Source organism: Syngnathus acus, chromosome 10, assembly GCF_901709675.1.
Source record: "Syngnathus acus chromosome 10, fSynAcu1.2, whole genome shotgun sequence".
NCBI classification, from domain to species: domain Eukaryota; kingdom Metazoa; phylum Chordata; class Actinopteri; order Syngnathiformes; family Syngnathidae; genus Syngnathus; species Syngnathus acus.
The window spans coordinates 3,044,763-3,070,422 of record NC_051095.1 but is presented as its reverse complement, the minus strand read 5'-3'; the positions used below and the strand labels follow the sequence as shown (position 1 = coordinate 3,070,422).

The 25,660-nt window shown below is 43.3% G+C and overlaps 4 protein-coding genes and 3 non-coding genes across 18 annotated transcripts in view; all 7 read right to left on the bottom strand.

Annotated features, from left to right (window-relative positions):
• Positions 1 to 99: 99 nt before the first annotated feature.
• Positions 100 to 4,325, bottom strand: sb:cb1058 (uncharacterized protein LOC394209 homolog). Of its 2 annotated transcripts, XR_005098945.1 has the most exons (10): positions 2,352 to 2,413; positions 1,820 to 1,853; positions 1,714 to 1,738; positions 1,492 to 1,511; positions 1,272 to 1,325; positions 1,053 to 1,094; positions 886 to 892; positions 671 to 703; positions 373 to 435; positions 100 to 193 (listed from the first exon to the last, which is right to left on the bottom strand). XR_005098945.1 is itself a non-coding variant. In XM_037260488.1 (5 exons), exons 1-2 carry the CDS (start codon positions 4,241 to 4,243, stop codon positions 3,230 to 3,232), a joined length of 555 nt encoding a protein of 184 aa, XP_037116383.1. In that variant the 5' UTR covers positions 4,244 to 4,325; the 3' UTR covers positions 1,492 to 1,511; positions 1,714 to 1,738; positions 1,820 to 1,853; positions 2,352 to 3,229. The 2 variants fall into 2 exon arrangements, 1 of the variants encoding a protein (XP_037116383.1); XM_037260488.1 differs by lacking the exons at positions 100 to 193; positions 373 to 435; positions 671 to 703; ... (1 more) ...; positions 1,053 to 1,094; positions 1,272 to 1,325 and adding an exon at positions 3,818 to 4,325 and having other exon boundaries at positions 2,352 to 3,358.
• LOC119129769 lies at positions 265 to 335 on the bottom strand. Its single transcript, XR_005099309.1, has one exon. It is a non-coding gene; the product is annotated as a small nucleolar RNA SNORD31 (small nucleolar RNA).
• Positions 502 to 627, bottom strand: LOC119129759. The gene has a single exon (XR_005099300.1). It is a non-coding gene; the product is annotated as a small nucleolar RNA SNORD22 (small nucleolar RNA).
• Positions 962 to 1,026, bottom strand: LOC119129768. Its single transcript, XR_005099308.1, has one exon. It is a non-coding gene; the product is annotated as a small nucleolar RNA SNORD29 (small nucleolar RNA).
• Positions 4,326 to 5,005: 680 nt separating the features above from the next.
• b3gat3 (beta-1,3-glucuronyltransferase 3 (glucuronosyltransferase I)) lies at positions 5,006 to 7,362 on the bottom strand. Its single transcript, XM_037260441.1, has 8 exons — positions 7,219 to 7,362; positions 6,859 to 6,958; positions 6,611 to 6,782; positions 6,360 to 6,543; positions 6,113 to 6,274; positions 5,926 to 6,012; positions 5,548 to 5,751; positions 5,006 to 5,483 (listed from the first exon to the last, which is right to left on the bottom strand). Exons 2-8 carry the CDS (start codon positions 6,950 to 6,952, stop codon positions 5,385 to 5,387), a joined length of 1,002 nt encoding a protein of 333 aa, XP_037116336.1. The 5' UTR covers positions 6,953 to 6,958; positions 7,219 to 7,362; the 3' UTR covers positions 5,006 to 5,384.
• An 86-nt stretch (positions 7,363 to 7,448) lies between these two features.
• naa40 (N-alpha-acetyltransferase 40, NatD catalytic subunit) lies at positions 7,449 to 11,474 on the bottom strand. The gene is made up of 8 exons (XM_037260467.1): positions 11,098 to 11,474; positions 9,915 to 10,010; positions 9,480 to 9,532; positions 9,307 to 9,402; positions 9,080 to 9,238; positions 8,922 to 9,005; positions 8,756 to 8,833; positions 7,449 to 8,680 (listed from the first exon to the last, which is right to left on the bottom strand). The coding sequence occupies exons 1-8, from the start codon at positions 11,101 to 11,103 to the stop codon at positions 8,533 to 8,535; spliced, it is 720 nt and encodes a 239-aa protein (XP_037116362.1). The 5' UTR covers positions 11,104 to 11,474; the 3' UTR covers positions 7,449 to 8,532.
• A 475-nt stretch (positions 11,475 to 11,949) lies between these two features.
• Positions 11,950 to 25,660, bottom strand: part of LOC119128122 (tudor domain-containing protein 5-like) — a 112,925-nt gene continuing 99,214 nt past the window's right edge. For 3 of the 11 annotated variants that reach the window (XM_037260295.1, XM_037260297.1, XM_037260296.1), the window contains 13 exons: positions 15,252 to 15,495; positions 15,010 to 15,182; positions 14,575 to 14,854; positions 14,412 to 14,494; positions 14,203 to 14,317; positions 13,867 to 14,024; positions 13,566 to 13,792; positions 13,276 to 13,485; positions 13,114 to 13,180; positions 12,773 to 12,973; positions 12,585 to 12,698; positions 12,470 to 12,517; positions 11,950 to 12,315 (listed from right to left, as the gene is read on the bottom strand). In XM_037260295.1, coding sequence (XP_037116190.1) covers positions 12,259 to 12,315; positions 12,470 to 12,517; positions 12,585 to 12,698; positions 12,773 to 12,973; positions 13,114 to 13,180; positions 13,276 to 13,485; positions 13,566 to 13,792; positions 13,867 to 14,024; positions 14,203 to 14,317; positions 14,412 to 14,494; positions 14,575 to 14,854; positions 15,010 to 15,182; positions 15,252 to 15,495 — 1,977 coding nt within the window. In that variant the 3' untranslated portion in view covers positions 11,950 to 12,258. Of the gene's footprint in view, positions 12,518 to 12,584; positions 12,699 to 12,772; positions 12,974 to 13,113; positions 13,181 to 13,275; positions 13,486 to 13,565; positions 13,793 to 13,866; positions 14,025 to 14,202; positions 14,318 to 14,411; positions 14,495 to 14,574; positions 14,855 to 15,009; positions 15,183 to 15,251; positions 15,496 to 16,176; positions 16,283 to 25,660 lie in introns of those variants that run through there. The other 8 variants (XR_005098935.1, XR_005098936.1, XM_037260298.1 and 5 more) reach the window with 8 other exon arrangements.

Genomic DNA, 25,660 nt, shown 5'->3' with positions numbered 1-25,660 from the left:
AAAATTAACCAGAACAGTCTAGATAAGAGCAGCAGATAATAGTAAACGTTGACTACTGTCCCTTGATAAATCAAAAGTGAAGACGCAAAACAAAACAGGTTAGGATTTTTTCCCCAATTTTATTCAAATGTGTTTCATATGTGAGGGAAAATTTGCGATGCTATTTTTAAATCTTCAAAGCAGTCACTCCAGTCTGCGGAAGAAAAGGAATTCCAGTCATTGCCAGAAACATACAACTCTTAATTTTTTAAACATTTCTTTTAGTCAAGATCATACAATACCAATCAGTCATGAAATTTCAGACTGGGGCGGTAACATGAATAATCACTTCTTGCAAACCCAAAAATATTTACATATTAAAAAAAAACATACAAACATGGCTGATGAAGGCAATTCAAACGTCCCAGCCGGTGACATGTCACTCCAGCCTGCCATCTGAAAAGACAACACTCATTAGCCACATTTGACATCAAGAAGCGAGTTAACACGGTACAGCAAGTTTCCTTTCAGACTGTTGGAAACTCCAACAAGCTGTCCCCTTCTTGCCATGGCAACACCAGTGGGTTCCCCTTTACAGGTCTGGCGTCAACACATGGCGTAAGACGTGCGTGTGTGACATCACCAAGGAAACTCACTGACCATGTTGACCTGCGTGTGCTTTACTGCTCACCTGGTGGCTGCCGTGCACCAAATCTTGTCAAACCTGCCGGAACGGGGAAAAAAAAAAAAGTTAGGTTTGGCAGGGGGCACTTCCAATTGTGACTATTCAATTACGATTGCTGTCAGATTAGTGTTTCTCATCAGTACTCAGACGAACGAGATTCCAATATTGTCTCATCACTGTCAGCAGACAAGCACCAATGAGCCTTTTGCACACCGACTCACCTTCAACCTGTTGAAAGACAAAGACTTTAGTTTCTGTTCCATTCTCGTATGGGTAAATGTACAAAGAGGCCTGGCGGGTGCTCAGGAGTTCTTGTCGTTTCACTGCAAATCAAAGTGAGCTAAGTTTCTTCATCATTGCACCCATTAAAAGTAATTCAAGCACTTACGTTTGACGCGTCATCTGCGTCGTGCCTCTTGTCATTTTGCAGCTGCCACAAAAGAAAACGATCTCAGTTCAAGTGCACTCGTGCAATGAGATTTAGAGTCTGCTAGCCAAGTAAAATCAGAATCCAGTTTGGCATCATGGATTTCAGCCATATGCTTGTCAAAAAAAATCATCATTTCAAACCAGCAAATGTACATTTCCTATCAAATCAAAGCCACACCTCATCATGAGTTGGTCAACGTCTGACCCAACAGTTCCAGAAATTCTTTCCCATCTGCAAACACAAGGGAAATTTATAATCTAAAAAATAAACTTTATAGGAGGCAAAGAAAGCTGCTCAGAATCATAAATTGAATATCATCAAAGACCAATTCAGCCAGAGAGAGTTCTAGAATTCATCACAGCAGCCATGGTAATTTTTTGGAAATAATTAAAATTACCTTTAGATCAGAAGACCATCCTGCAAGAGGAGGGGAAACAAACAATTTGCATTAAAACAGTTTATAGTCGATAACATTACGTTTACAACTGCTCCATGCAACTCAGCATTCGATACATTTTCATCCAGTTGAGTCAGTGAGAGAGTTCAAAGTTCACATCACTGCAGCATGACAACGCAAAGCAAATCATAAGTACAGCTGGGAAAAAGTGGTAATAAATACCATCGGCTTCTTGCATTCTCTCCATCTGAAAACACAAAAGGCTCATTTAATAATGCTTCATTGCATCATTTAAATATTTGTGTACCGAGTTTAAAAGCAGCAATACCTGATGCTAACGTAGCTTCTCGAACACGCTGCATCTGCAAGACAGAAGCACGAGGTGCTAGCTTTAGCATCAACCATGTGGACAACACGCTGGTAAAACGGCACCAAAGCACATCTTTTTAATTCTTTCCAAAAAACTTGTCTCATGTCAGAATAAAAAAGTGCAATCACAGTCAGTCAGTACAGGTCTGTGAAAAGTATCATCATAGAGACGATGGAAAGAAAGCCAAAACGAGCCAAAAAGGTTCAACTCCGACGTAACGCTTTCAAGGTGTAATTAGATTACATTTCTAAAGATATGTAAATAATTCCATTAACAAAAAATTTATAGGTCGAAATTATAACGAGTATACAGGACGAAAAATGTGCGCCATCGGCCCACTGAAATCTAGCCAACACGAAGCCAGCTTTGAGCAAATAAGATAATTCCCCAATGTTAGATAAAGTATCCATCGGAACAATCCAATTCTAAATGGATTCTAAGACTACTTGCGGGGGAATCCATAATGAAAAGAAAGCAATCGGCTTCTTACCTCGTCGTACGGAAGCTAAGAAAGAGGACGAAAAGATGGCTGCTTCCGGTTTATATACACACACCACGTGGCTCCGCCCATTTCTCAACTTTTTTTTTTAAATCCCCAACGCTTGCCGAAAAACGGTTGATGGTAGAATATTTTTTTTTTGCTAGAGCCGTCACAGAAGTATTGTTTATATATTTATGTGCATATAACTGACATAATTCTCGAAATATGTCGCATGTATCAACAGAAGGGACATTTTTCTTCTAAAGCTCTTTGGACGGAAGCGAACTACTGCCATCTATCGGATGAGAGGATGAATGACAGCGGAGTGGAGGACTGAATGTTGAACGTGACAATGTGAAGAAAATCTTATCGATCAAGTAATAAAACTAAAATATGTAATCACATTTAAACATAGCCTCACCCTTTTTATAATCATAACTCTCTTTTCTGCATCACCTGTTTCAATGTTTGCACTAGCAGTCAATGCTTTTTATATACCATCAAGACCAAATTAACATTGCACATAAATATATCACTTAACATATAATAAAAAACAAAAAAAAACAAATTGCTTTTAAATCAATGGTTTTATCTCTCTATTTTGCCCCTCATGGACAAAAAAAAAAGTCCACCGGAACACCAAGTGGCTACAGTCTGATATAAATGTCTCTCTTGAAATAAATGACAAAATGGGTCCACTATTAAGTCATTGCTTTTTTTGAAGGTTACACATCGACACTTTTGTGTTTTCATCATGCTAAACCTGTGGAAAAACTCCAAATAGTGAACCTGACATAATGAACAAATAACTTCCAATAAATAATCAGCATCATGCCATCAATGGGAGATACGGCATCATGATTAGCTAAATCGTTATCGCTGAGCTTCTACTGGAACTCGGCCAGCACGACATTATGCTGATGCTTCTTTTGGGACGGATTGACAGGCGTGAGGGTCACGCTGTAGATGTTGGCCACAAACGCCTCCCAGCCTCTCCGAAAAGCTCGGTCGACAGCCTGAGGGGGGGGAAAAAAAATAAGAAAGATGAATGCGAGTTCAGGTGAATGATTTGCTCGTCACTGAGCGTGACTGACATCAAGATAAGTACGTGGCTGACACACCTCCGCCCCGCTCCACATGGCAGGGCATAGATTCATAGTCCAGTCTTGTAAACCTTCCTCCACAAAAGAGGCTTACGTAACCTTTGAGGGTTTAACGTTTAACCAAGGGGCATTCATGCGAGGATGGAATTTATTTATTACCTCCACCAAGGATCGTGTTTGTTGGCGGGGAACCTTCTGTCGACAGTTTTATTTCTCAAGTGTGTAAACATACCTTGTCTACAGGTGCAACCAAACATTTCCACATTAATTGAAATAAAGTTTTCTACCATATTGTCTAAGGCGTTTCTTAATGGTACCTGATTGATGCAGTTTCCAAAAATGTTCAAATCTAGTCCGAGGATTGCGTCTCACCTTACGATATGCTTTCATCGAATTCCTCTTGACCACCTTCATGACTACCTCTTGCTCCCTCTTCATCCTTGTCTTGTCTCGGATCAGCACCCGGTCGTCGGCATCCTCCTGGGAAGGAACGCGCGTGAGCCGGTCCCCCCGGTCGGGGGCCTGGTGTCCCTCCAAGACCTGGGGGCTCTCCAGAGGTAGCGCCTGCTTCTGCTTCCTCCTGGAGCTTCTTCTCCTCCACCTGCCGCTGGGTGTCCGCCGCATGAAGGTCTCACCGTCGTCCACTTCCCTCTCTGCGTCCGCCACCAAATTGTCTGTCAGCGGGGCACTTTCTGGTTCATCCAGGCGGTCGTAGAAGCCGCCGGATTTGTCCAGGAACTTGGGGGCGCGGAGGGAACCCCGCGCAGAACTTTTCCTGGACTCTTTGCTGATGGTCATCCTCCCGGTTTGATCTGTGTGCGCTTCTCTTGTGTTCACCTCTGGAGAAAAAGCAAAGGGGGCGGGAATCGGTGGGAGAGATTAGTTATACAATCTTCAACGCTATCTCCTGGTCGGGATCGTTTGGAGGTAGGACAAACCGGCCAAGTCAATTCAATGCGTCTTTAAATGTTTGTGTGCGTTTAAATGGCGAAACGTGTTTCCGAGCTGACAGACTTTTGAGAAGGCTTTCTTTGTTGGAGGAATGCAATTAAAAAAACCTGAGGTTCACCACAAATAAATAATAATTGTCGATAAACCAAAATGTCCAAAAGAATGTGATCGCGTGGGCAAATGAATAACTCGGGAGGTTGGAATTGGCGATCCGCCCCAAACACACACATACGCACTAGATGACGAATGTCAACACAGGGAGTTGGGCGTTGTGTGCACGCACGTGTGTCGGCCACATGCAAACAGCTCAGGTACACACAACAAAATCTCACCGTAGTGAAATCAGATCTCCATGACGACCGTCAAGCAGACTCAAATTGCAGTTGAGATAGCGATGCTTTCCACCAACCTAAAATGTGTCAATAAAGCACAAGCGAAAATGAGTCATTTACTGTAATATTAAGACCTTCAAAAGTCATAACTTAATTGATACATAAATTTCATGTACCTGATATTCGTTGTTGCGGTAGCTTGGACTTCCATGTGTATGTTTCCACTTGAACAAAACCAAAGAAAATACACCTAATAGAAATGGCATCAAAAAACAGCGACATTTGACCGACTTTATTTGTCAATGACATGGCATACAATGCAAGAAGCAAATATTACAGCAATAAATAAATAACACATTGTATACACACAGCCATCACTCATCTCCATTTGTTCTATTTTATGCACTGAACGATGCTCAGGGGAACTCTTGGTTTATTACTGGAGCTTTATGTGAGTTAGACGTCTTGTCTGATTGGATTCTACTGGACTTGGTTTGATGGGGACGCAAAGAGATTCTATTTCAAGGCATCAGTGTGGATGGCATGCAAAAGAAGAAAGTCATGCATGAATTTTAACCGGAGCTCCACTGGGAGTACCAACAGCACGTACTCGGTCGACTCCCCATTGTGTGTGTGTGTGTGTCCGTCCGTTCTTATCAGACCTCCACCATCGTATCGGAACCCAAACCCTGAGCCTGCAGAGCATCTTCACGCTTCATCTTGGGCTTCTCCGTGCGCGTGTGCCACACAAGTACCTGCGAAACCATAAAAATATTGCGGCATTAGGATATTTAAGGGCGTCCTCCCAAAAGCGCTCACCTTGGAACAGTTGTCCGCTTTGGGCTCCAGTTCGTCCATGGTGACGAGGTCCTGCAGGAGACTGCTCTCCAGGAAGCCTATTGGCGCGTTGCCATCAAAACGAGAGTCCGGGTTGGCAAGGAGCAGCTTGAGGGACACGGCGAAACCGGCCATATCCATCGGGAAGGGACGACTTGGACGCCAGCCGACGTGAAAGCGGACCACCTGCAAAGCAATGACGGCAAAATGGATTCTTTATTATATAGCCATGGTGCCCCCACCATCCCTTCAAAAAAAGAGTTTCTGATATTACTCAGTAAGTCTTCTAATTATTAGAATGATCCAGTGATATAATCCATTTTGTATTTGTCATATTGTGTTGCTGAGTTAGAGACAAACCTTTCCTCCCTCCACTACGGGCTTCTCGTATTTCATCCCACCGACCAGCCCCACGGGCCACACGGACACTTGCTGAGTGCTCCTCATCTGAGACGACAACATCATCAGTGGCAGCCCAAAAGTGGGAGACATTTCTCTTTTCCAACTGCGCCACCCAAATGGTACGCGTATGCGTCAGCGTGCGTACCTCTTCAAATATCTGCAGGCTATACGTGTTATCGTCATCGGCAAAGTAGACCACCCCTTCCTGGCTGTGTCCGACCGTCTGGGCCCTCCTGTCCTCCCGCAGCCAGCGCAGGCCCTCGTTCCTCTGCTCCACACCGCGAGGCTTGAGCCAGCTCGGATCCCCCTGGGAAGGGAAGGGTGTGGATGTTGGGTTTAGTATCACCTGTACCCAAACCTGAACTCCAATTGCATTTGTGAAAGATTTGCACCTCCTGCAGTTTGCGCTCCTTGGCGGTGGCCACATGGAGGTGCGTGTAGGCCAAGCCGGACTTGGCCAGGAGTTGTCCCACCAGCGGCGTCTTGTGCTGGGAGTCCTCCACGACGATCCAGTGGAGCTGGGGCACGTGCAGGAACGTGTGGGACAAGCGGGTCAACTCAGCCTTTTGCACCAGCCTGGAACAGCACAAGAAGGTCATCTGTTGGTTGAGTTGTAACAACTGAAGGGAGCGGGAGGGGCTACCTGGCGTAAGTCGGCGTGATGACAAAGATGGTAGTCAGGGAAGACGTTTTTTGGGGTTGCCTGCTGGCTTCCAACCTCTTTGATTGCTCTTGAAGATGGTGCAGCTCCCCCCTCAGTCGAGATATTGTTCGATCTTTGGGCATATCGTGTTCTGTGCAGTCACATCGTTGACCTGGGGAGTACAAGCATATCCATTCAGCATGTGGTCTGGAACAAGATAGACCGGTAAGAATCTGAAGTCTGCTCACCGAGCTGCATCAGGGCATAGATGAGACCCAGCAGAGAGACCAGGAAGTAGAGCACAAACACCGTTTTCAGCTTCAGCCTCATCCTCGTGGCCATCGTAGCCTAAACATCACAATGTGGAGAGGACACTTTATTAGGTGCACAATCAAATGACTTAAAACGGATGTAAAGATGATGAAACGTTCCAATAAATCTGGACGAAGTTCAGAAAGGCAAAAGAGAACCACGGCAAAATGAGTAAATAAACAAATTTGACGTTACGGGTGGCGAACTGCATCATCGCTAACGCTAGCTAGCTTGCGAAAGCTATCTTGGCAGGACGTTTTTGCACAAAATAAAAACACATTTACGTATGTACGTACATAGAGATGATCCTAGCGGATGCTTTTTGCAAGATCTTGAACACTTCACATCATTCGTGTCACGAAACCCTTCATGAGAAAACCCATTCATTGGGATTGGTTTTTCCAACCACTTCCGGGTAGGGTGTCACACGTTAAGAAGTCCCAGCGAAACAGTCGACATGAAAGTTAAGTGCCGTTCACATTAACTTAATGATAACGACTAAGTAAATAAGTAATGGAAACGTGTCTTAAGAAAAGAGAAACAGCTTTATTGAATGTGTAGGATACAAACAAAACACTGACAAGGCGGAATGACTTTGTGTTCCCTTACATGATTGTGAATGGCTGCATCAGTAGGTCTCAGTCTCAGGTTTCATCAAGTCAGTTCACGTGAAAGTTTCATGTTCCAAAAAGTGTTTTGCTTCAACGTGGGATCCATAAGAGCACATTTATGTTATATACAGAAGGATAGAAGAGATCAAGAAAAGGGTTCGTCATAATAGCTACACATCAGTAACAAATTAGGAGTCATAGTACATAAAATTGATTATTTGGAAGGTGTGTCAACTTTTACAAACACCACTTATATTTTCAGGCCATGAGGGGATTCTGTCCTGGGCTCTATTTTGATTGCAACTACAATTTTTCACAAGAACTTGGATGTCTTGTTAAAACAGAATGCCACAAGCACTCGAAACGCTTTTACCCTGTCGGCTTTATAAACATACCAGCTACTTCTCGCTCATTCAAAATTAAAGCCTGGGATTTTAGGGGGTGCGGTTGTTGTTGAAAAGGCATGTTGGCAAGGACTTATCGTAATGCAAGTTCCTGTAAGATCGTTCCATGTAAGAAACTGCCCTGTGAGCCTAAAGAGGATTTAGTATCGAGCTGCTGCAAAGTTTCAAAAGCAGCTTTTTTTGTGGCACACTTTTCGTACTTAAGACAAACTCACAGAAAGAATCGTTCAATCGTCACGGAGCACATGCTAAACAAAAGGCAGGATGTGCGTTTACAGTGATGCCACGATGAGGCAGAACTCACCGAGATCACAAGGTGATGTTTCGCAAAGGCTCGCCTGGCTTCTGATCTTTCTCAGTGACAATGACACAACAATTGCTTGTTGTCATGGATAGCAAGGAAATGATGGAAGGGGGACGAAACAAACAGGAGCTCACACTGCATGTCAATTTTACAGCAGAAAAACACAAATGTCACTCTGTAACATCGAGACGTGGGACCAAAAACTCTGCCCTCCGTGGCCCGGGACAAAGAAAGGAGGCAGCTCAAACTTTTGCACAACTTTGCCCCTCGCTGCCTTTCGAGGCCAAAGCATCAGTGGCAGCACCCGCCGCAGTGGCCGCCGCCGTGGCTGTGACCCACCGACGCCTCGCCGTGTTTAGTTCGCCGGCTCAGGATCTCGTACGAGCAGTCGTCGCCGCAGCAACCGGACATGCTCGGCGAGGTCTCGTCCATCTCGAACCTGGGGGGGGGGGGGGAAGCGGAGGGGATTCAAGACCAGCGCTACGACGCTCTCGGTCGCTGACGGCGTACTCACTGGAGAGCGTCTCTGAAGAACTGGTACGCGCCGTGGTTGTGTTTAAAAACCGTCAGCATCACTTTCTTCATCTGCGTACTGCCGAGAGCAAACGCAGCAAAACGTGAGATGCAATAAACAATGCGCGAGTGGAAGCGCTGGCGCAAATGTTTTTCCCGCTGTCCACCTGTTAGCGATGAGCTGTAAAATCTGAATGAGGAATTTGCCCAGTCCTTTCCTCCTCACTCGGCTCTCCAGCTGCACCTCGTAGCTGCGGTGCGTTCACAAGTTAATAGTCACCTCATCTTCACGCCACAACCACCAGGACAAGAAACGGCGCCCTACCAGTATAGCACCTCCTCCCCACACTCCACGTCGAATCGGAAGTGAGAGAAGGCCACGGGGGCCGAGTCACCGTCGCGGGCCAGCAGGTACCACGCCCTCTCATCGTTCATCTCCTCCCTCTTCTCGCGTTCCTTCCAGCCCCACTCGCTCTGCTCGTAGCTGGCGGCGCAGGAGTCAATTTTCACTTTGGCGCTTTCGAAACAAACAAACCCAAATTCCATGCTTACAGTGTCTGCATGTTGGCTCGAGTGAGTTCGAAGGCCCACTCCACCGACAACGGGTTGAGGGCCGTCACTCGCTTGCACTCGATCTGCAGGTTCAGTCTGGATGGGAGGATATACATTTTTCAGGACCACAAAAGCGTTGTGGATGGAGCGACGTACATCAAATCAATACATACCCGTTCCTGTCATACTTTTTGAAGGCTGGAAAGGAATCCAGCGGGTCATCGAGCTAGGAGAAGATGGCACAACGTTTTCCACACATTACTAGAGGCCGCTTTTGATTTTGGTAGTGCTCCTGAGTGGTTTAGTTTCTATATGGCAGGTGTGAGTCTTGATTGCATTGAGTCCCACTTCGCCCCACTGTCGTATGGTGTTCCACAGGGTTCAATTTTGGGGCCCCTGCTGTTTCCATTGTATTTGCTGCCCTCTGGGTTTCATCTTAGAAAAACTATTTTCTTTCACTGCTATGCTGATGACAGAAGAAGGACACTCTCTCCGTAAGTCGATTTGGTCCTGCAGTGCTGTAAACTTTATGCACAGCACTATGCAGCTGTGGCAATTTTTAACGTGCTGTATTAAAAAACCTCTGCCCCGCTCCCCAATCAAGTCACCTTATTGGCAGCGTCCACCTTGGCGCAGACGGCGTCCATGGCTGCCCTCTCCTCCAGACGCCGGGCTTTCTTCTCTTTCGCTCGGCTGGATTTCCTCTGGGAAGGGACCGTCAAAATAGGATGACGAGATGAGAGAGCGATCCGAGTGTAACTGAGCTGAGTAGCTGACTAACAAGGAAAGTAGGTCATGTGTTTATAAGAAGTAGACATATTATTCACAAGGGAAATTCAGTTTTAATGCAAGGCCATTTTTTCCCCCTTAATGTGTTGTATGCTGCCACACTAGTCTTAACACAGCCATTCGACTGAAAATAACATCACAGTGCCCAAGGGCTCAGGTATTGACAAATCGTGGCTTACCTATTTTCGGGGTTTGGTCGGCAAACTAAGCTTTTAAGCGCTGTGATTTTTTTATCTCATTTCAGCAAGTGGGGGACAATCTACAATGCTTAACCTATATCTAAAAACGCTACTCAATGTTTGGATTTATGGATATTTAACGTTTTTATCACGTCAAAAAAAAATCAAAAATATTGGGGCAATCGTTGCAATATTTGTAGCAACTCAAAAGAGCCAGTGGAGATTTCCGCAGAGATCACAGTTTTCTGGCATGAGCGAACTTTTTTTGAGAGGAAAACGCTTAAAAATTCAAAGAATTGGGGTGATCGTTTGGATATTTTCAGGTTGAAGTGGGTCCAAGTAGAGAGTGTGAATTTTGTTTTTTTCGGACATTTTCTTTATTTTTTTTACGTTGAGCATTTTCAATTGTCCTGTAAGAGTTGCAATGTTACCGAGAAGACCACTTTAACTCAGCTTTAAGCTCGGAATTTTTGGGACCACGTGGATGGGTTTAACGTGCAAGTGGAGGATGGAAATCGCCGCCGCCACCAAGCACAGCAGTGGTGCAGTCAGGCAGGCTTTATTTGCATTAGTGGTTGGCAATTTGGAAGCAGCGGTGGCGCTAACGCGGCTAGGGGGGCTACGTGAGGGGCAGGATGGTGTTCACAGCGAACATGTACTCGCTTTGTGTTAGCCCGCATGCTAAGTAGACGACCACCATGAACCTTTCTTCCTGTCCCCCCTCTCATCAAGTTCATCTCTCGCTCCACTCTTAACGCCATCACAAGCAAAGGCAGCGGCAGCATCACACAGCGCTTTCATTGTGCCAGCTCGTTCCACTCACCCCCATTTTGCCGCGGCCGCGTCGTGTTCTCCGTCACCGCCGCCGGGAAACTCTTGTCTTTTTGTCCGTACGCTTGATTGTCGCCGCCGGGGAGCGACCGAGCGAGGTAGCCGCCGAGGACGACAATGACTTCCGTGCTAACAATGCTAACTGACAACAGTACCGGCCGACCCGCGGTCAAAGCAGGGTGCAGCTATTCGTGGTTAAGAATCGGCGCTCAGATATAATGAGCGGGATTTGATTTCTGCTTTGCCCGATAGACGCCCAGAATGCGGGACTGAAATTATTCCAGATCCATGTTGCTTTTACGTAAAGAATTACGTCGCTCTGCCCGCCGTCCAAGCGCGAGGCGTTCACGTACTCCTCCGAAACTCCGACTTCAGATGTTCCACTCCCGAAAGGGATTTTTACTCAACTTCAGCAGAAATAAAATGTGCTCGTTTTCGAGTTTTGGGCTTGTTTCCACATATCAAAGTCTCCTCTTCACAGTCTTTTTGTCTTCACGTGATTTTAAAACCATTACTGGTCATATAAGGGAAAGTTGAATACGTAACGCTCTCATTTCCGGGATACCGAACATACCACGCAGTACCGCGAATTGGTGTTCCTTGTTTGGGAAGCGATCACTCACTTGGCATTTGTGATGTCATTTATATTTAAAAGAGGCTATAATATGGCACTTTGGAGCAAATGTCACACCATTGCGTCTTATTAAATCAATATAAAACTATACCAAATAAATTGGGTCTTGTAATGTTTTCTTTAAAGTGTGTGTGTGTGTGTTTTTTTTTTACAGTGATCAAAACCTACATGCACAGTATCATCACAAATGGGATGCAGATATGGAACATACACATTTTTGTCCTTTAATGTCACAATGTTAACATTACAAAAAAAACCCAATGCTTTGAATTTAAAAAAATATATAAACAGTCAAACATAAAAGCAATTCCTTTTATAGCAGCGATGTTAGAAACCAAAATAGCCGAACAATTAAATACGACAGGGTTCAATTGTCAGGCCACAAACAGAACTGCCAAAAGAACAGTGACTTGAATACCTGGACAGCAGAGGAAAATATTGCATCACAATGACTAGAAAATAACCGTGCGCGTGTGTGTGTGTATACCTTTGGAGCAGTCACAGATCTTAGGAGGACATTCAAATGTTTAAGGTGTCCCACAGCTCGTTTGGAATCTCCTCACAATAGTGAGCACCCTTACTTTGACAACAAAATTAAAGGAAAATGGATTTGAGCTTTCTGCTCAAATTTACGCATAGTGAGTACTGGTGGGGTAGCAAATTATGTTTTGCAATATTACCAAAGACAACCCAAGCACATCTATCATCAAACCAGGAAGTGAGCGCTGACCTGCTCCTCCACAATGGGCTCCAAGGCGGGCATCTCGTCCAAATCAACCTGAAAAAACAAATCCTCTTTTAGATCGGCTGGTATTATTATTATTATCAATAATTTGAGGGGAAACCTTCTCTTTGGTGGTGGCGGCGTCTTTGAGATCGTCCAGCGTCATCTTCTCCACATCTTGCAGATCGACTGCGCCGTCACCCAGGTACAACGTGAATGGATTGTCCTCGACACACTGCTTAGCGAGCCATGCGACAATTAGCCGAGAGATTCGACAAAGAAACCCTGACAGAAATATCGGCGACCGACCCCGGCGCTGTCCGAGGGCAAGCAGGCCACGGCGTGGCCCTGGCTCAGCAGGACGGTGTGGACATAGACGTCTTCGCTTGTGCGTGTGTCGCAAAGGTAGACCTGCAGCACGTCTCCGGCGTAACACTCGAGGGCGCCCGCGAGCACGTGATTGGCGCAAAGACTCTGGAAGGAAGCCGTGGCCTCTGGGCTCCACCTGCCCTGGAACAGAAACTCGAAGTCTCAGAATGAAAGCAGACATTATGTTGATTCCAGTCAAAGTAGAATTAAAAACATGCTGTCAGTCCCAGCTCATGGATAAACTGGATCGTAAATGGATGGAGGGACGTTGTCTTGCTTACAGTTTTTGGTTTGACTCCAGCTAGAGACGAGGGGACTGCTTGCGCCGGGAGAATGGAGAAGCACGTCCTGTGAAAAATAGATTGTGAGTTCACTTAGACTTTATTTGTCGTGGACATTTTCTGACTTCAAGTAGGCTTGCATTTTTTTCCCCGTCATCATACTTGAGAAACTTCAGCTTGTCCGAGTCCACCCTGGTGGTGTGGCCATAGTCCACATAGAACACGTCCACCTGACTGGCGTTGACAACTCGCTGTATCACCACTCGGTAGAACCAGAGGCCCGTCGCCGACATGCAACAGGGTTGGCCCCGTCGGACGAATCTCCGTGGGAGTCGATAGATTTTAAACACATCAGGACGGGTATAAAATCGCCTGGAGGAAACGGAATGGTGACGACGGTAGGAATTGACGCTCCTTAACATGCGTACAAACCTTGCCGAACAGCTGCTCACCTCATCTCAAACATCATGTCCAGCAACGCCTGCGACTCGTCGCAGAAATGGATGTAGAAATGTCCCGGAGACTCGAAGTGCTCCACCTGGACGGCCGTGATCTCGCGAGCGGCGCGCTGCGTTGGCCGCTTGAGACGCTCACAGCAAAGGACATCCAGGGCCACGTTCTGAGCCTCGTCTCGGATCTCAGCATGGTGGCTACAAACGTCTGTGCTCTTCTCAGCAATCTGACATGAAAACCAGACGTGTTGTCATTCACCACTAAATAGCATTATGGAACAAACAACATTATCTCGCCCACCTCCTCTGGAATCTGTGAATCCTCACTGGTCTCTTCTCGATGGGCCTCCGTTGAACAGCGATCATATTCTGCCATGATTTTGCCTTCCCAAGGTGAAGAGTTTTCCTCGTGTGCGTTCGTAATAGGGTGGCCAACGTTTCCCACTTGGCTTGAATCGACTAAACGGGGACAAGTTATGTATGTGTCCGTTCACTCCTCCACTCACTTTCTACGCTACATAACATAGATATTAAGACAAAAAACTGTTGATTTCAGTCAAAAGAAAAATTGGTAGCCAATCTCAGTAAAGTGATATGATGGCGGCAGTGTAAAAAAAAAACAAAGGACATTCTGTACCTCTTTGAACCGCGTCACAGTTCACAACAACCGTACAGCGTCCTTTGTCGCCCTCTGCTGGTTGCACAGTTAAGTGACTATTCTCGATGGGAGGCCCATTCTTGCCCGAAGGCTTCTGCCAAGCAACAAGGGACGCAATTCTCAAATCCGATGCGCAAACAAGGACAAGCAAATAAAAGGAATCCGCTGCTTGTATTTTAAGCACGAACCTCCAGCGGCAGTTTCTGATCGCGATCTGGATCTGCTTCTCCATCTTTCTGCTCCGTCGCCGCGGGCAGACACGTCAGTGGCCCTTGGTGAAAATTTAGAACAGCGGGGAGTTGAATTTGGAAAACATAAATCATTTCCTGTATTCCCAGCAAGAGAACATACCTGACGGTTTTCCTCGCGTCGGAATTCCGCTGCTGTGTGAGCTTTTGGCCGCCTTTGTTTTGACCCAATCGGGCGTGAAGTACAATCCAGCGTGATTCATCGACACCACATTGTCTCTCAGGCAGACAATATGGCTCATGTTGGTGGGCTGGATGAAGATCAGATCCTGCACAGCCTCAAGCAGGTCTTTGAGGGTGTTAAAACCGAAGTTGTGGGGGATCACCGGGTGGCCAAAGCAACGCTTGTAGCTCCAATTCAAGCTACACAATTTGAGAGGACCCTAGAACAATCACCGTTTTAATGGCACAGCTCTGCACTAAGTGGTTTTATCGGTAATTTAGTATCGGCATTGGTGAGTACTCAAGAGTTGTAGGCTGTGGTGTCAATCTGAAAAAATGTGGTATGGGACATCTAACACATCAAGCACCAGATTACCTGACTGAGGAGGATTCGTAGCTGCGCCCTAAAAGTATCGAGCGAAAGAAAAACATTTCGCCTCTGGTGGTACCAGATGGGTGCCGGTTGATGATGGCCGGTACTCTTCTTCTTTTTGCTGCGCTGCTTGGCCACCAGCTGCTCAATATGCATGGTGGACTTGTCACTCACGGCTGCGAAGAAACAGACGTACACTCGGGACCACAGACTTCACAAGCGTCACACGATCGACGGTCAACTACCTTGAAAGACCCGACAGCCGTTGATGCCGTAAGTCACAGACATCACGTCTGGCATGGCTGTGGCCATGTCCAGAACATTCCGGAAGCCCAGCAATTGCAGCGGAATGGGGTATCCCAGCATGTTGCCGTAGTCGCGCATCAGCTGGTTAGCGTCCAAGCCGAATTTGGACGACACAAGCAACGAGCGGAGATCCTTCTTGAGCTGAGCCAAAACCTGTTCCTTGTTCGATGCAGCCGCAGACATCTGTGGGTGAGGGAATGAGATGATAACCACTAAAACTGTCTGTCACCGTTAATTAGGTCTTTTCATATTTTGAGGGGACTTAGCAGGGCGCGATTTAATTCACTGTTAGGAGAAATCTAAAAAAAAAAAAAAAAAACATGGTACCAGTGGGGACTTGTTAGACCTCAAGACAATATGAGTACAAATCTGTTAAAAAGAACAAATTAATGAAGGCAAGACTTGTCTTTTGTTATTGTATTGAATTTACTGAATTAAGATCATGACACTTTATTTTAGTAAAACATATTAAAATATTCTGTGAGTCTTGTCTGGTATGAGTTCTAAATAAATACAATTCAATGTTAGGAAAATGTCTTGCACTCCGAATCACGATATACAACTGAACAGAGCTCAAATAACATCATTGGATTGAAAAGAGAGCAAAAATAAGTTTGAGGTATTTGCAATCAATCTATGAACTAACAAAGCGAAACGTTTTAGTAGAAAACATATCGCTTAGGAAATGAAACTTACTACGACATAACAACGCGTATCAATATGCCAAAGTTAACGTTATTGCCTTAGCACCTGCTAAGCTAATAAGCTAAATAATAAGCTAATGTTAGCGTCGCAACCACACCTTCCACCCATCCAGAAAGAAGACCACTAAATTTCCCCCGGATTGGATTTAAACACACTTACTGTTAATATGCTTTTCCTCTTTGTCCTTGTTTGAGTACTGCGACCACGAGAAACTCATCGAAAGTTGCGACCAGATATTTTGCATTGCTGTTGGCTGAGCGAGCACAGATTCAGTGATCCCTCGCTACTTCGCGTTTCGTTTATCGCGGCTTCACTACATCGCGGATTTTTTTTTCCAAATTAAAATAACATTCAAAAGTTAAAATATCACTTTTAAATTGAGGAAACATGTGTCTAACCTTTAGGACAATGTAGTATTGCTCCAAATGTTCGTTTACATTCTGTCATGTCTCGTCCCCAGTTTTGTTATGTGTGTAGGTTGTAATCGTCTCCGTCTGTCTGTGTGCTCGCCCCGCCCTTCCTGTGTGCCCATGATTAGTGTGATCATACTCACCCGCCTCTTGTTACCTGTCTTGTATTTAAGTTCTGTTTCTCCATTCCTTTAGAAGTCCGTTTTCGCGTGTTAGCACGATCGCGAATTAGCATCTTCCCGCTAACTCGTTAGCCTGCCCAGTACTTCTTGTTGGTGACCGTACTTCGCAGATTTCACTTATCGCGGGTGGTTTTTGGAACCAATTATCCGCGATAAACGAGGGATTACCGTATGCCACTTGGCCGTTGAACGCACCATTTGGTCATAATGACAGCTTTACTTGAAATTACGTAGATGGATTCAGAACTTACTGAACTGCGAGAAAATTGGAGAAATGTATACACTCTACATATCAAATGTAGAGAATGTTACAGCAACACAATTGTGTACTGCGTGACTCACAGTTTTAGGGGTTTAGGTTCGAATATAATTTGAATGCGTTTTCATTTTGTTTTCTATCAGGAACAAACACTATAGGAAGTGTTATTTTTCCCTATTTCCATCAAACACTACTTGGGTTCAACAATACTGGGCAAATGATCAGTCCAGTCAGTTACAAATTTTCATCGAAACACTTCAGAGTGAAGTATACTGCAGACTTGAAATTATTTTTAAATCGAGAGTATTATTGTGTCACGTGGTTGGATTACTCGCCCTCTATTCACTTGTCTTCATTCAAGGCCATGATTTCCATATGTCCTCTTTTGAAGAGTAAAAAAAAAAAAAGCTGTCTCCTCTTTTACTAGTACACCGCTGAGTGTTTGACAAGAAACGAAGTGAAGTGGCGGCGGATGCTTGCAAACATGAATGATTAAACCATAATAATCCAATGAATAATAAAAAAGAAGCCATTAAGTGCCCACGAATCTCATCTTGTTTTGAAATTGACAACGCTGCAATTGCAACAGCTGATCACTTGATGGCGCTGAAAGTTTGTGAATAGCAGAAGGGAGGCCGGCGAAGACAGCAAAATGTGTCATCACCCAGCCAAAGCTGCATTCACTGGAAATGTATCAACACGTTATTTCTTTATAGCCCAGTCAACTTCGCAAATGTGAATGTAAAAATATCCAACAATGACGTCACACATACTTCGGAGGGGGGGCAAGAACGCTGGTGGCACCACAAATAAACAGTAGCTATATCGCGCCATTGAGAAAACAGGATCAGTTGACTTGAATGAATCATCTTATTTTTTTTCCAGTGCTGCACGTCTCTTCCTCTCTACTGCCTTAGTTGGCCAGCTCTGAAGGAAGAGAATAAAAAAAAAATCACCATAAAATACCCTAATTAGAAGCTTTATCCGCTTAAAACCCCTGGGTGGCTTTTCCGCACCGTGCCGAGGCACTCTAAAGCTACGATTCGATCGCCAACAATTTTATTTACCTCGCTCCTCTGCCTTCTCGTGTGCGACGTACGGACACTTATGGCAGACACCAAGGCACTCGAAAGCTTTCAGCATCTATCTCCCAACAATCTCTGAATTCACAATACGAGCCGTTTAATGTCACATGTAACTGTAATTACATCCTCCCGAGTTAGCATCGTTCATCTTGATAGCGCAATAGCATTACTGTGACATCTCAGGCAAAGAGGGAGGGAGGACAAAGAAGATCAAGGCAATAAACAAAAACAACAAGTTCAAATTGACTTGCCGGATGTAAAGCTGTGACATTTCCCTAGTTATAGCGAGGCGTGTCTGGGAGGCAACAAAGTATCGTGACTGCCAGTCAGCCGGGCCTCCGCTGGGATGATAAATCATCACGCTGATGAGCAGCCACACACCGGGTCAATACGCACGCTGAAGGATTCATCGGAAAAAAGCCAAATCAATCAAACGCTCTCATGTTAGTGCACTTTGTCTAACCCAAATGAGCCATTAAGCGGAGACAAAACAAAGAAAGTTGAGAAAGAGAATGCTTGATAGGGCGTCAGGTCCACAATTACACCAAAGGTCTTTCTCGTCTTCCTCTGAGTTAACGTTCACCACTGTTTATCATTTTTATGTTTACTCTCAGCTGTAATTATTTTACCCTGACAATAAAACCCATAATAAAAAAGGATATTATTTTGAATCACTCACAGGCAACCAAATACTTTCTGTTCATTAGCAGGCCCTCTTGGAATCACGCTTTTAATAGTTTGGGAGTTATCGTTAGTTTTTATTTAAGTTTATTTTTTTTAATTCACTTTAATGAGTTTTTGGAGTAGTTTTTAAAAAAATATATTTTGTTTTGGTTAGTTTTTATTAGCTTCAGTATTAGTTTTGATAATACATTTAACGAGAGCAAATAAAAAAAAAATAGGTCACTTTCTATAATCAAGTAAATAAATTACAATTCTCAAATGACTGTTTGACCTTGATTCTTTTTTGTGGAATTAAAAGCAAAATCAACATTGCAACTGAAGCACAAAACTCATATATGATATACGTAAATTGACAAAGACCAAAACAAAGGACAGTTAGTTAGTTTTTGTTTTATAAAAACGTAATATGTAGTTTTAATTTTTCCAAAGCACTTGTTTTTATTTTGTTAACATAAATGTATCTTTTATCTTAATTTTAGTTATTTCATTAATTTTTGTTAATAACCTTGCTTGGAATCTCTGTGAATTAATATTCTTCAAACAAATAAATCACCTTCACGAGAGCCCCAGCATACCGGAAAACCCACCGACGGTACAGAAAGTTCAAATCGTTTTTTCCGCCATTTGCAACAGTCGTATATCATCAGATACGTTTTTAATCTTCTGTTCTTAAGAAAAATCCAATTACATTTGACACTGGATGTGGTGGCTCACCGGAGGGCGAATTATCCCAAGGTGATTTAAAGCGCGAGGGAGTCACGAGGTGGAAAGTAGCGAGAAGTAAGACTGTGCCTGCCCTTAAAGCAGGCAAACTTTTGTCAAAGTCACGAATGGCACCGGCTGACTGCATTAAAGGCAGAGAGTAGAAAGTAAACACGGGCGAGCCGAGGGGGAGGAAAAGAGATCTGCTCGCATTAATATGTCGCTCCGCTTTGTCAAATGTAATTGCCCGTGAGGGACTGGGAACAAGAAAGAAGGTGAGTGACAGACTTCCGCTAAATTCGATGAAACAGTTTCATGCGGTTTCCACTGGAGAGCTCTCGTGTTTTTCTTCAGTCTTGTCAATGTTTCAAATCTTTTGACCTTCCAGGTTAGTCGAGTAGCGATATTAGGTATTGGGCCGATAACTTGAATTAAGGTAAGTTGCAGCAAAATCAGTGAGCGGCCATTTTGTGCGCTGTCGACTGAAGATGACATCACAGTTGTCAGGTGTCAGGTCACGGCCAATCACGGCTGAGTTTCTGAAAACTGGTGAGCAGTGATTGGTTATTGCTTTGAGTCCTGGCAACTGTGATGTCATCTTCAGTCGATACCAAATGGCAAAATGGCCGCCTACTAAGATGGATAATATCAGGTGGATTTCGCCTGTTTAATTCATATTCCACAGACCAAATATTAACCAGAACACTTGTCGGACTCCACAGAACATATTATTGCAAAGAAAAGTTTTGGTTTGACTTCCACTTGAAGACATTGTTTGGAATTATTTAATGGCGACTCTAATGTGCACACTTGCATCAGCCAACGTTGACGTATTGGACTTGGACTTGTGTTCAACAAAGGATGGGCCAAAGAAAGAAATGCTTATTGATTATCGGCGGGCCAAAGGGGAGCAGACGATGCCGCCATTAGCCCGATCCGCGTCCCTCGGGAGCGTCGCGGTGGCAATCTATAACTGCCGCCACTCATTTGTCCTCCACTAAATGTCAAGCTGCGGCTACTTTGTGAACACGTCGTCGAATGAAGCGAGGGCAACCAAGCGGAGCAAAAAACGTGACGGCAGGAAGAAAGAGTAGGAGGGAAAGGTCAGCGAGAGCAAAGAGCACCAAGTGTTTGAATGGCTCACACTGGTATTAAAAAAAAGAGGGAAAATGGCCGGAGAAAAAGATGGAAGAAAGGTCCTGTGGAGACAAAGTGCACTTTGAAAAGAGGGGGTGAGAACAATGGCGACCTCGGGATGGAAAATGAGAGGTGACTCATTCGCAAGTTCAATCATCAGTGGGCCAATCGCGACGTGTGTCCACTCTGACAGCAGATATATTTTTTGGACTGTATAACGTGAACATGTTCATTGCTTTTCATACCATTGGAGACTTTTTTGATGTCAGTAGTTCTCAGACTTTCTACACCAAGTTTCACAAAGTCCCACTAATTACTGTCATTAAACACTAAATAAATAAAACATTCATTGGCAAGACCCCATCCCCACTTTGGAATCTTCTGCCCAGCAACCTGAACATTTTCTTCATCATATGCTGTGATGTCATTTATTGTGTAAAGTTGTAACTATATCACGTTGTTGTCTATTTGGTTTTATTTTACTTTGCTGTCAAAATAGAAAAATTGAATAAAAAAATCAAAATTCATTAATTAAAAAGGAGATGTGTTCACCCCCCCCAAAAAAAAGCATATTTAACATAATTATATAAAATAATTTACGTCACTAAAAGCCACTGTAACATTATAGTCACTTTGAACTTTAACATGTAACCGAATTTACGTTAAACAAAAATTGGAAATAAATAAATAAATAATAAAAAATAAATAATAAATTTAAAAATTTGATTATCACAGTTTACAGCTAGCGGACAACCCCAAATTCATCATCTAACCAAAGTCAAACAATTTGATGTTTACGATATTCCAAACAAAGTTTCTTAAACTTCCCCTTTCTTAACTTAAACCCTTTCTGCGTAGCGTCCTGTTCTTTGTTCTTTGCGCTGTGCTTACTGTCTGCTGTATGCACGCTGGCTCAGTTTTGCTCCTCTTATTTATTGGGTTATTGGTTTATTATTTATTCATCGCTTATTTTATTTATTTATTATTTTTTATTTATTGTTTGTGCCTTCTTGTTTTTATTTTGTGTCGTCTACTTGTATGTCTCGTCACCGTGGGATGGAGGAAACGGAATTTCGGTTTCTTTGTGTGTCTTGACATATGAAGGGATTGACAATAAAGCTGACTTTGACTTTGACTTTGATATGAAAATTTCTCCATAGAGAAAAACAAAAGGTAACCTCTAAGATTAGCATCTTGAACGAGCCCCTGATCAAAAAGGATTGCCGAGATTCTTCTGTTTTCTCACCTTGCCTGCTGTTTGCGCCCTGACAAAAAAAAAAAAAAAAAAAAAAAAAATCCCTTTATGGGTTTCTTATCGTCTATCTAAGCGCTCCTCCGTTGCAGCGTTGCGATCACGAGGATGGAAAATGTGGGCAGAGTGAGAATCAGCAGCGCCGCCCGGGCGGACATATTTCACGTTTCACGTCATTACTTTTTACGACACTCGAGGAAACGACTCGTTCTCCACAAATCACATCTGCTCTTTCGCCATGCGGAAACTCATTAGAAAAAGAGGTCGACTAACAGCGGGAGATATATTTATTGTAGATTTCATCTCACATGAGCCAAATGACTGCTGTAATCCACTTTGAAAAAGTTGAAAAATAAGATATTTTGAGTTTTTGTTCCGACACGAGCCTTTTGATGTCAAAAACGAACACGTTACATGTCATTTATTTTGGCGCCATTTTGGGACATTTGTATATAAAACAAAAGACAACTTTATTTATAAAGCACAACTCAGTGTGCCTCACCAAACCTCAAAGCATCTACAAACAAAAAAGCTGTAGACATTTAAAGGCAAAGAGAACAAAGGTAGCTTTTTCAAAATCCCTAAAAGAACGCAACATTTAAATCAGGGGTGACAAACTTATTTTTAGTTTCGGCTTCCCTCAGATAGCTGTTATGACAGTGAAACGAAAAAAAAGTTTAATCGTCACATCATATTGCACACAAATTAATAATAGATTGCTAGCTTTGAAATCGGATGTCAAGGACAGAAGTTTGTTAATTATTGTTCGTTACTGTAAAAATGATAAAAACAAATCTTTTGGTATGAATTTTAGTGAGGCTCATGGAAGTTGCACGATTTGCTTTCACGGGGCCACAATAAATGACGTGGTGGGCCAGATCTGGCCCCCGGTCCTTGACTTTGACACCTGTGATTTAAATGCATTTGCAAACTCAATATTTCCAGTCATTTAAAAGCAAAATAAAGAAAATTAACCTTTTTATTTTTTTTAATTGACCATATAGTGAAAAACAAAACAAAAACATTCATACTTGAAGCTGAGTTGTGACGTGCGCGCAGCGTAACAGCTAACTGCTGCTTCACCTTGTTTGCTTTGGAAAGTTCCAAGTGGAAAGCAAACGATCGAATCTCAACTGACGCAGGAATAGCCGAAAAAAAAATCAACAAAGAGCGCCGTAAAGAGACGAACGCATTCCAAATGTCTTCGGAACGTCACTTTGATGACGCTGGTCTGGCACAAAGCTGCTTGTTTGTTCCACTCAGAGACAACACGAGGCCCTCACAGTCTGGGACACTGAATATTTGATGTGCTATCACAGTGACTGTCACATTCAATACCACATTTATTTGAGGTAAAAATAGCAGGGGGAGTTTTGGGACTGTCACAAAATGTTCCAAGAGAGGATTTTTTTTTTTTTTGGGGTAGGATTTTGCAGGGAAGACGTTTTAATTTTCAACAAAGCAAACGCATCGCAACACCTGCTCGCATGATGCCGTTCCATGGCGCGTCAATCCATATTGTTTCCATGGCGATGTGGCACTATCGATCTTCATGCTGGGGGAGTTTGTAACAAGAGAAAAATATGAAGGACTACTGTGTTAGTGGTGGTTGTTTTTCAGTGTGTGCCTTAAGTGCTACTAAAAAAAAAAAAAAAAGCAGAACAAGCTTTGCAGCTTTTGAGAAAAAAAAAATGTACGTGACGTTTACAAGATAATGAAACTCCCTCACAATATTGACTCAACGCAGTGTTGTATAGTTACGAGCGTATCTTTGGAGTTTTAATTTAAAATGGCTACTTTCTTTTTGCGAAATGTCACAAAAGCGGCCCAATATCTAATTGCTTGGCCCTTAAGTTAACAAATGAGCAATAGAGCAGGCCATTTTTGCCCTTTCACTACCACCGATGACGCCATAACAACAATAGCAATGCTCAAAATGTCATGTGTCCCTAATGCATTTTAAATGAGTCATTACCTTTTAACAGCTAATGAGAAAATTCTGGATTACATAGTGGCAGCCTATATTATTTACAGCATGGTTGAATCAGAAATGGTTTATTGTTTCCTAAATTTCTTTTTGACCCATATTTAAAAAAAAAAAAGTACTTTTGTTCTGGCACATTTTCATTCTTTGTTTTTAAGTTTGACCTACAAAAGCTTGCGCAACACAGATTTTGGCAATTGAAATTCATAGTTATGACGTTTCAGATTTTTTTTTCTGAACCTAACCTTAATAATTAGATATTATCGTATTATGTATTTCTTATTAAATCGTTACTATTATTTTTATGAAGACTTAATGTGTTAGAAAAAAACGTCAGATTCCGAACCAGTGCGAAAAAAACCCACAAAATTTTTTTAGTTGCATCTCTAATTTATTTTTAAAATTGTTGACTACAGAGTGCACCAACATTGCCTGACAACACCCCACTTTTTGTCTTTTTAATCAGTCCCCAAATTATCCTGTATTTTGATTCATCGATCTATGTCAGCGACATGTAATGACAGGCAGCGCAATTCAAACATCTTCCACTAGATGGCAGAAGATACATAAAACGAAACAGCCCCGCATTCACTTAGCAAATACATTTGAGCGTAAATGATTTTTTTTTTCAGTATATACTCTTTGTCAGATGGTAAATAAGTGCCTTGGCTCAATATTGCCAAGTTTATTTCAACAACAAAGCTTGTCATGTAAGATTGAAAGATGCTTGGCTTACTGCACAAATGTACTTTTGTAGCTTGCGTTTAGTTCAGGAGGGAAGAAAAAAAAGCCGCATTCGATGAACTTTTGTACATTTTCTGAACTCGAAAGTGCATTAGTGTCAATAAGGTGAATGCACTTTTATTTTTACGGCGAGCAAGGAAAACAGGCACATAATGAATAGCGCCAGTGATGAAAGGCCACTAAAGGAGGCCATTTTGTGCTGTCCACTTCACATGTTCAAGAGACACAGCAATTCTATAATTATGTACTGAATGAGATGTGCCTGAAAGGAAATGGATCATGTTGCTTTGTGACAGAGGGAGCAAAGTGGGTAGCCGAGGAGGAGAAATGGGGCTTTCGGATGTGTGTGTGTGTGTGTGTGTGTGTGTGTGTGTGTGTGTGTGTGTGTAGGGGGGGGGGGCAAGTAGCCGAGGTAAGATGCAGGAGGGAAGGTCGCAACAACACAGATGAAAGAGTGCTGGGAAATTGAAAAAGACTCAAAAAGGACTAGATGAGAGCGGTAGAGGGTTACGAGGAGAGCACAAGGGAAGTAAAAAAACAAAACAAAAAAAAAAACCGCTTCCCCAGTGAGACAAAAAAGAAACAAAGAGCTTGAGCGGGGCGGGAGGAGAAAATGAGGCGAGGGCAGATGTGGAGTCAATCATCATCTCCCGGGTGCTGGACATGTGAGGGAGATGGAGAGAGTGTCATTTTACCCTGCTTATCATTATCATCACCGCCACAATCGTAATCAGGGTAATTTTACTGTGGCGAGATGGAAAAGGCGGCTGGCGAGAAAACAGGGCGAGACGAGAGAGCGTCAGCTTCGAGGCCATCGCGAAAATAGACATAAGAGTCTTCGAATGGAGATGGTTGAGACGAGCCAGATGTTATTGACTCTCACACATGAGAAATAAAGTTGTTGCGTTGTTACATTTCTTGTTTCCGATGCGGTCGCAGCACATCAACTAAATAAAAGCTTAGTTGCCTTCTAACTTTTAAATACTTTCACTTATTGATGTTCTTTTTAGGACTAATCTTATGACAAAAAACTAAGTCTGTTCGTATCATGCAGTAAGACCAGTTAGCCACATTAGCTTGCTAGCATTGGCAACAGCCTTTTGGTTAGCTATTTGTTGCTAATATGGTAACGATAGCAGGAAGTGGAATTTGTGTCAAATTCTGCCAGCTTTTCACGTATCTTGCTAATGTTATGTTGCTAATT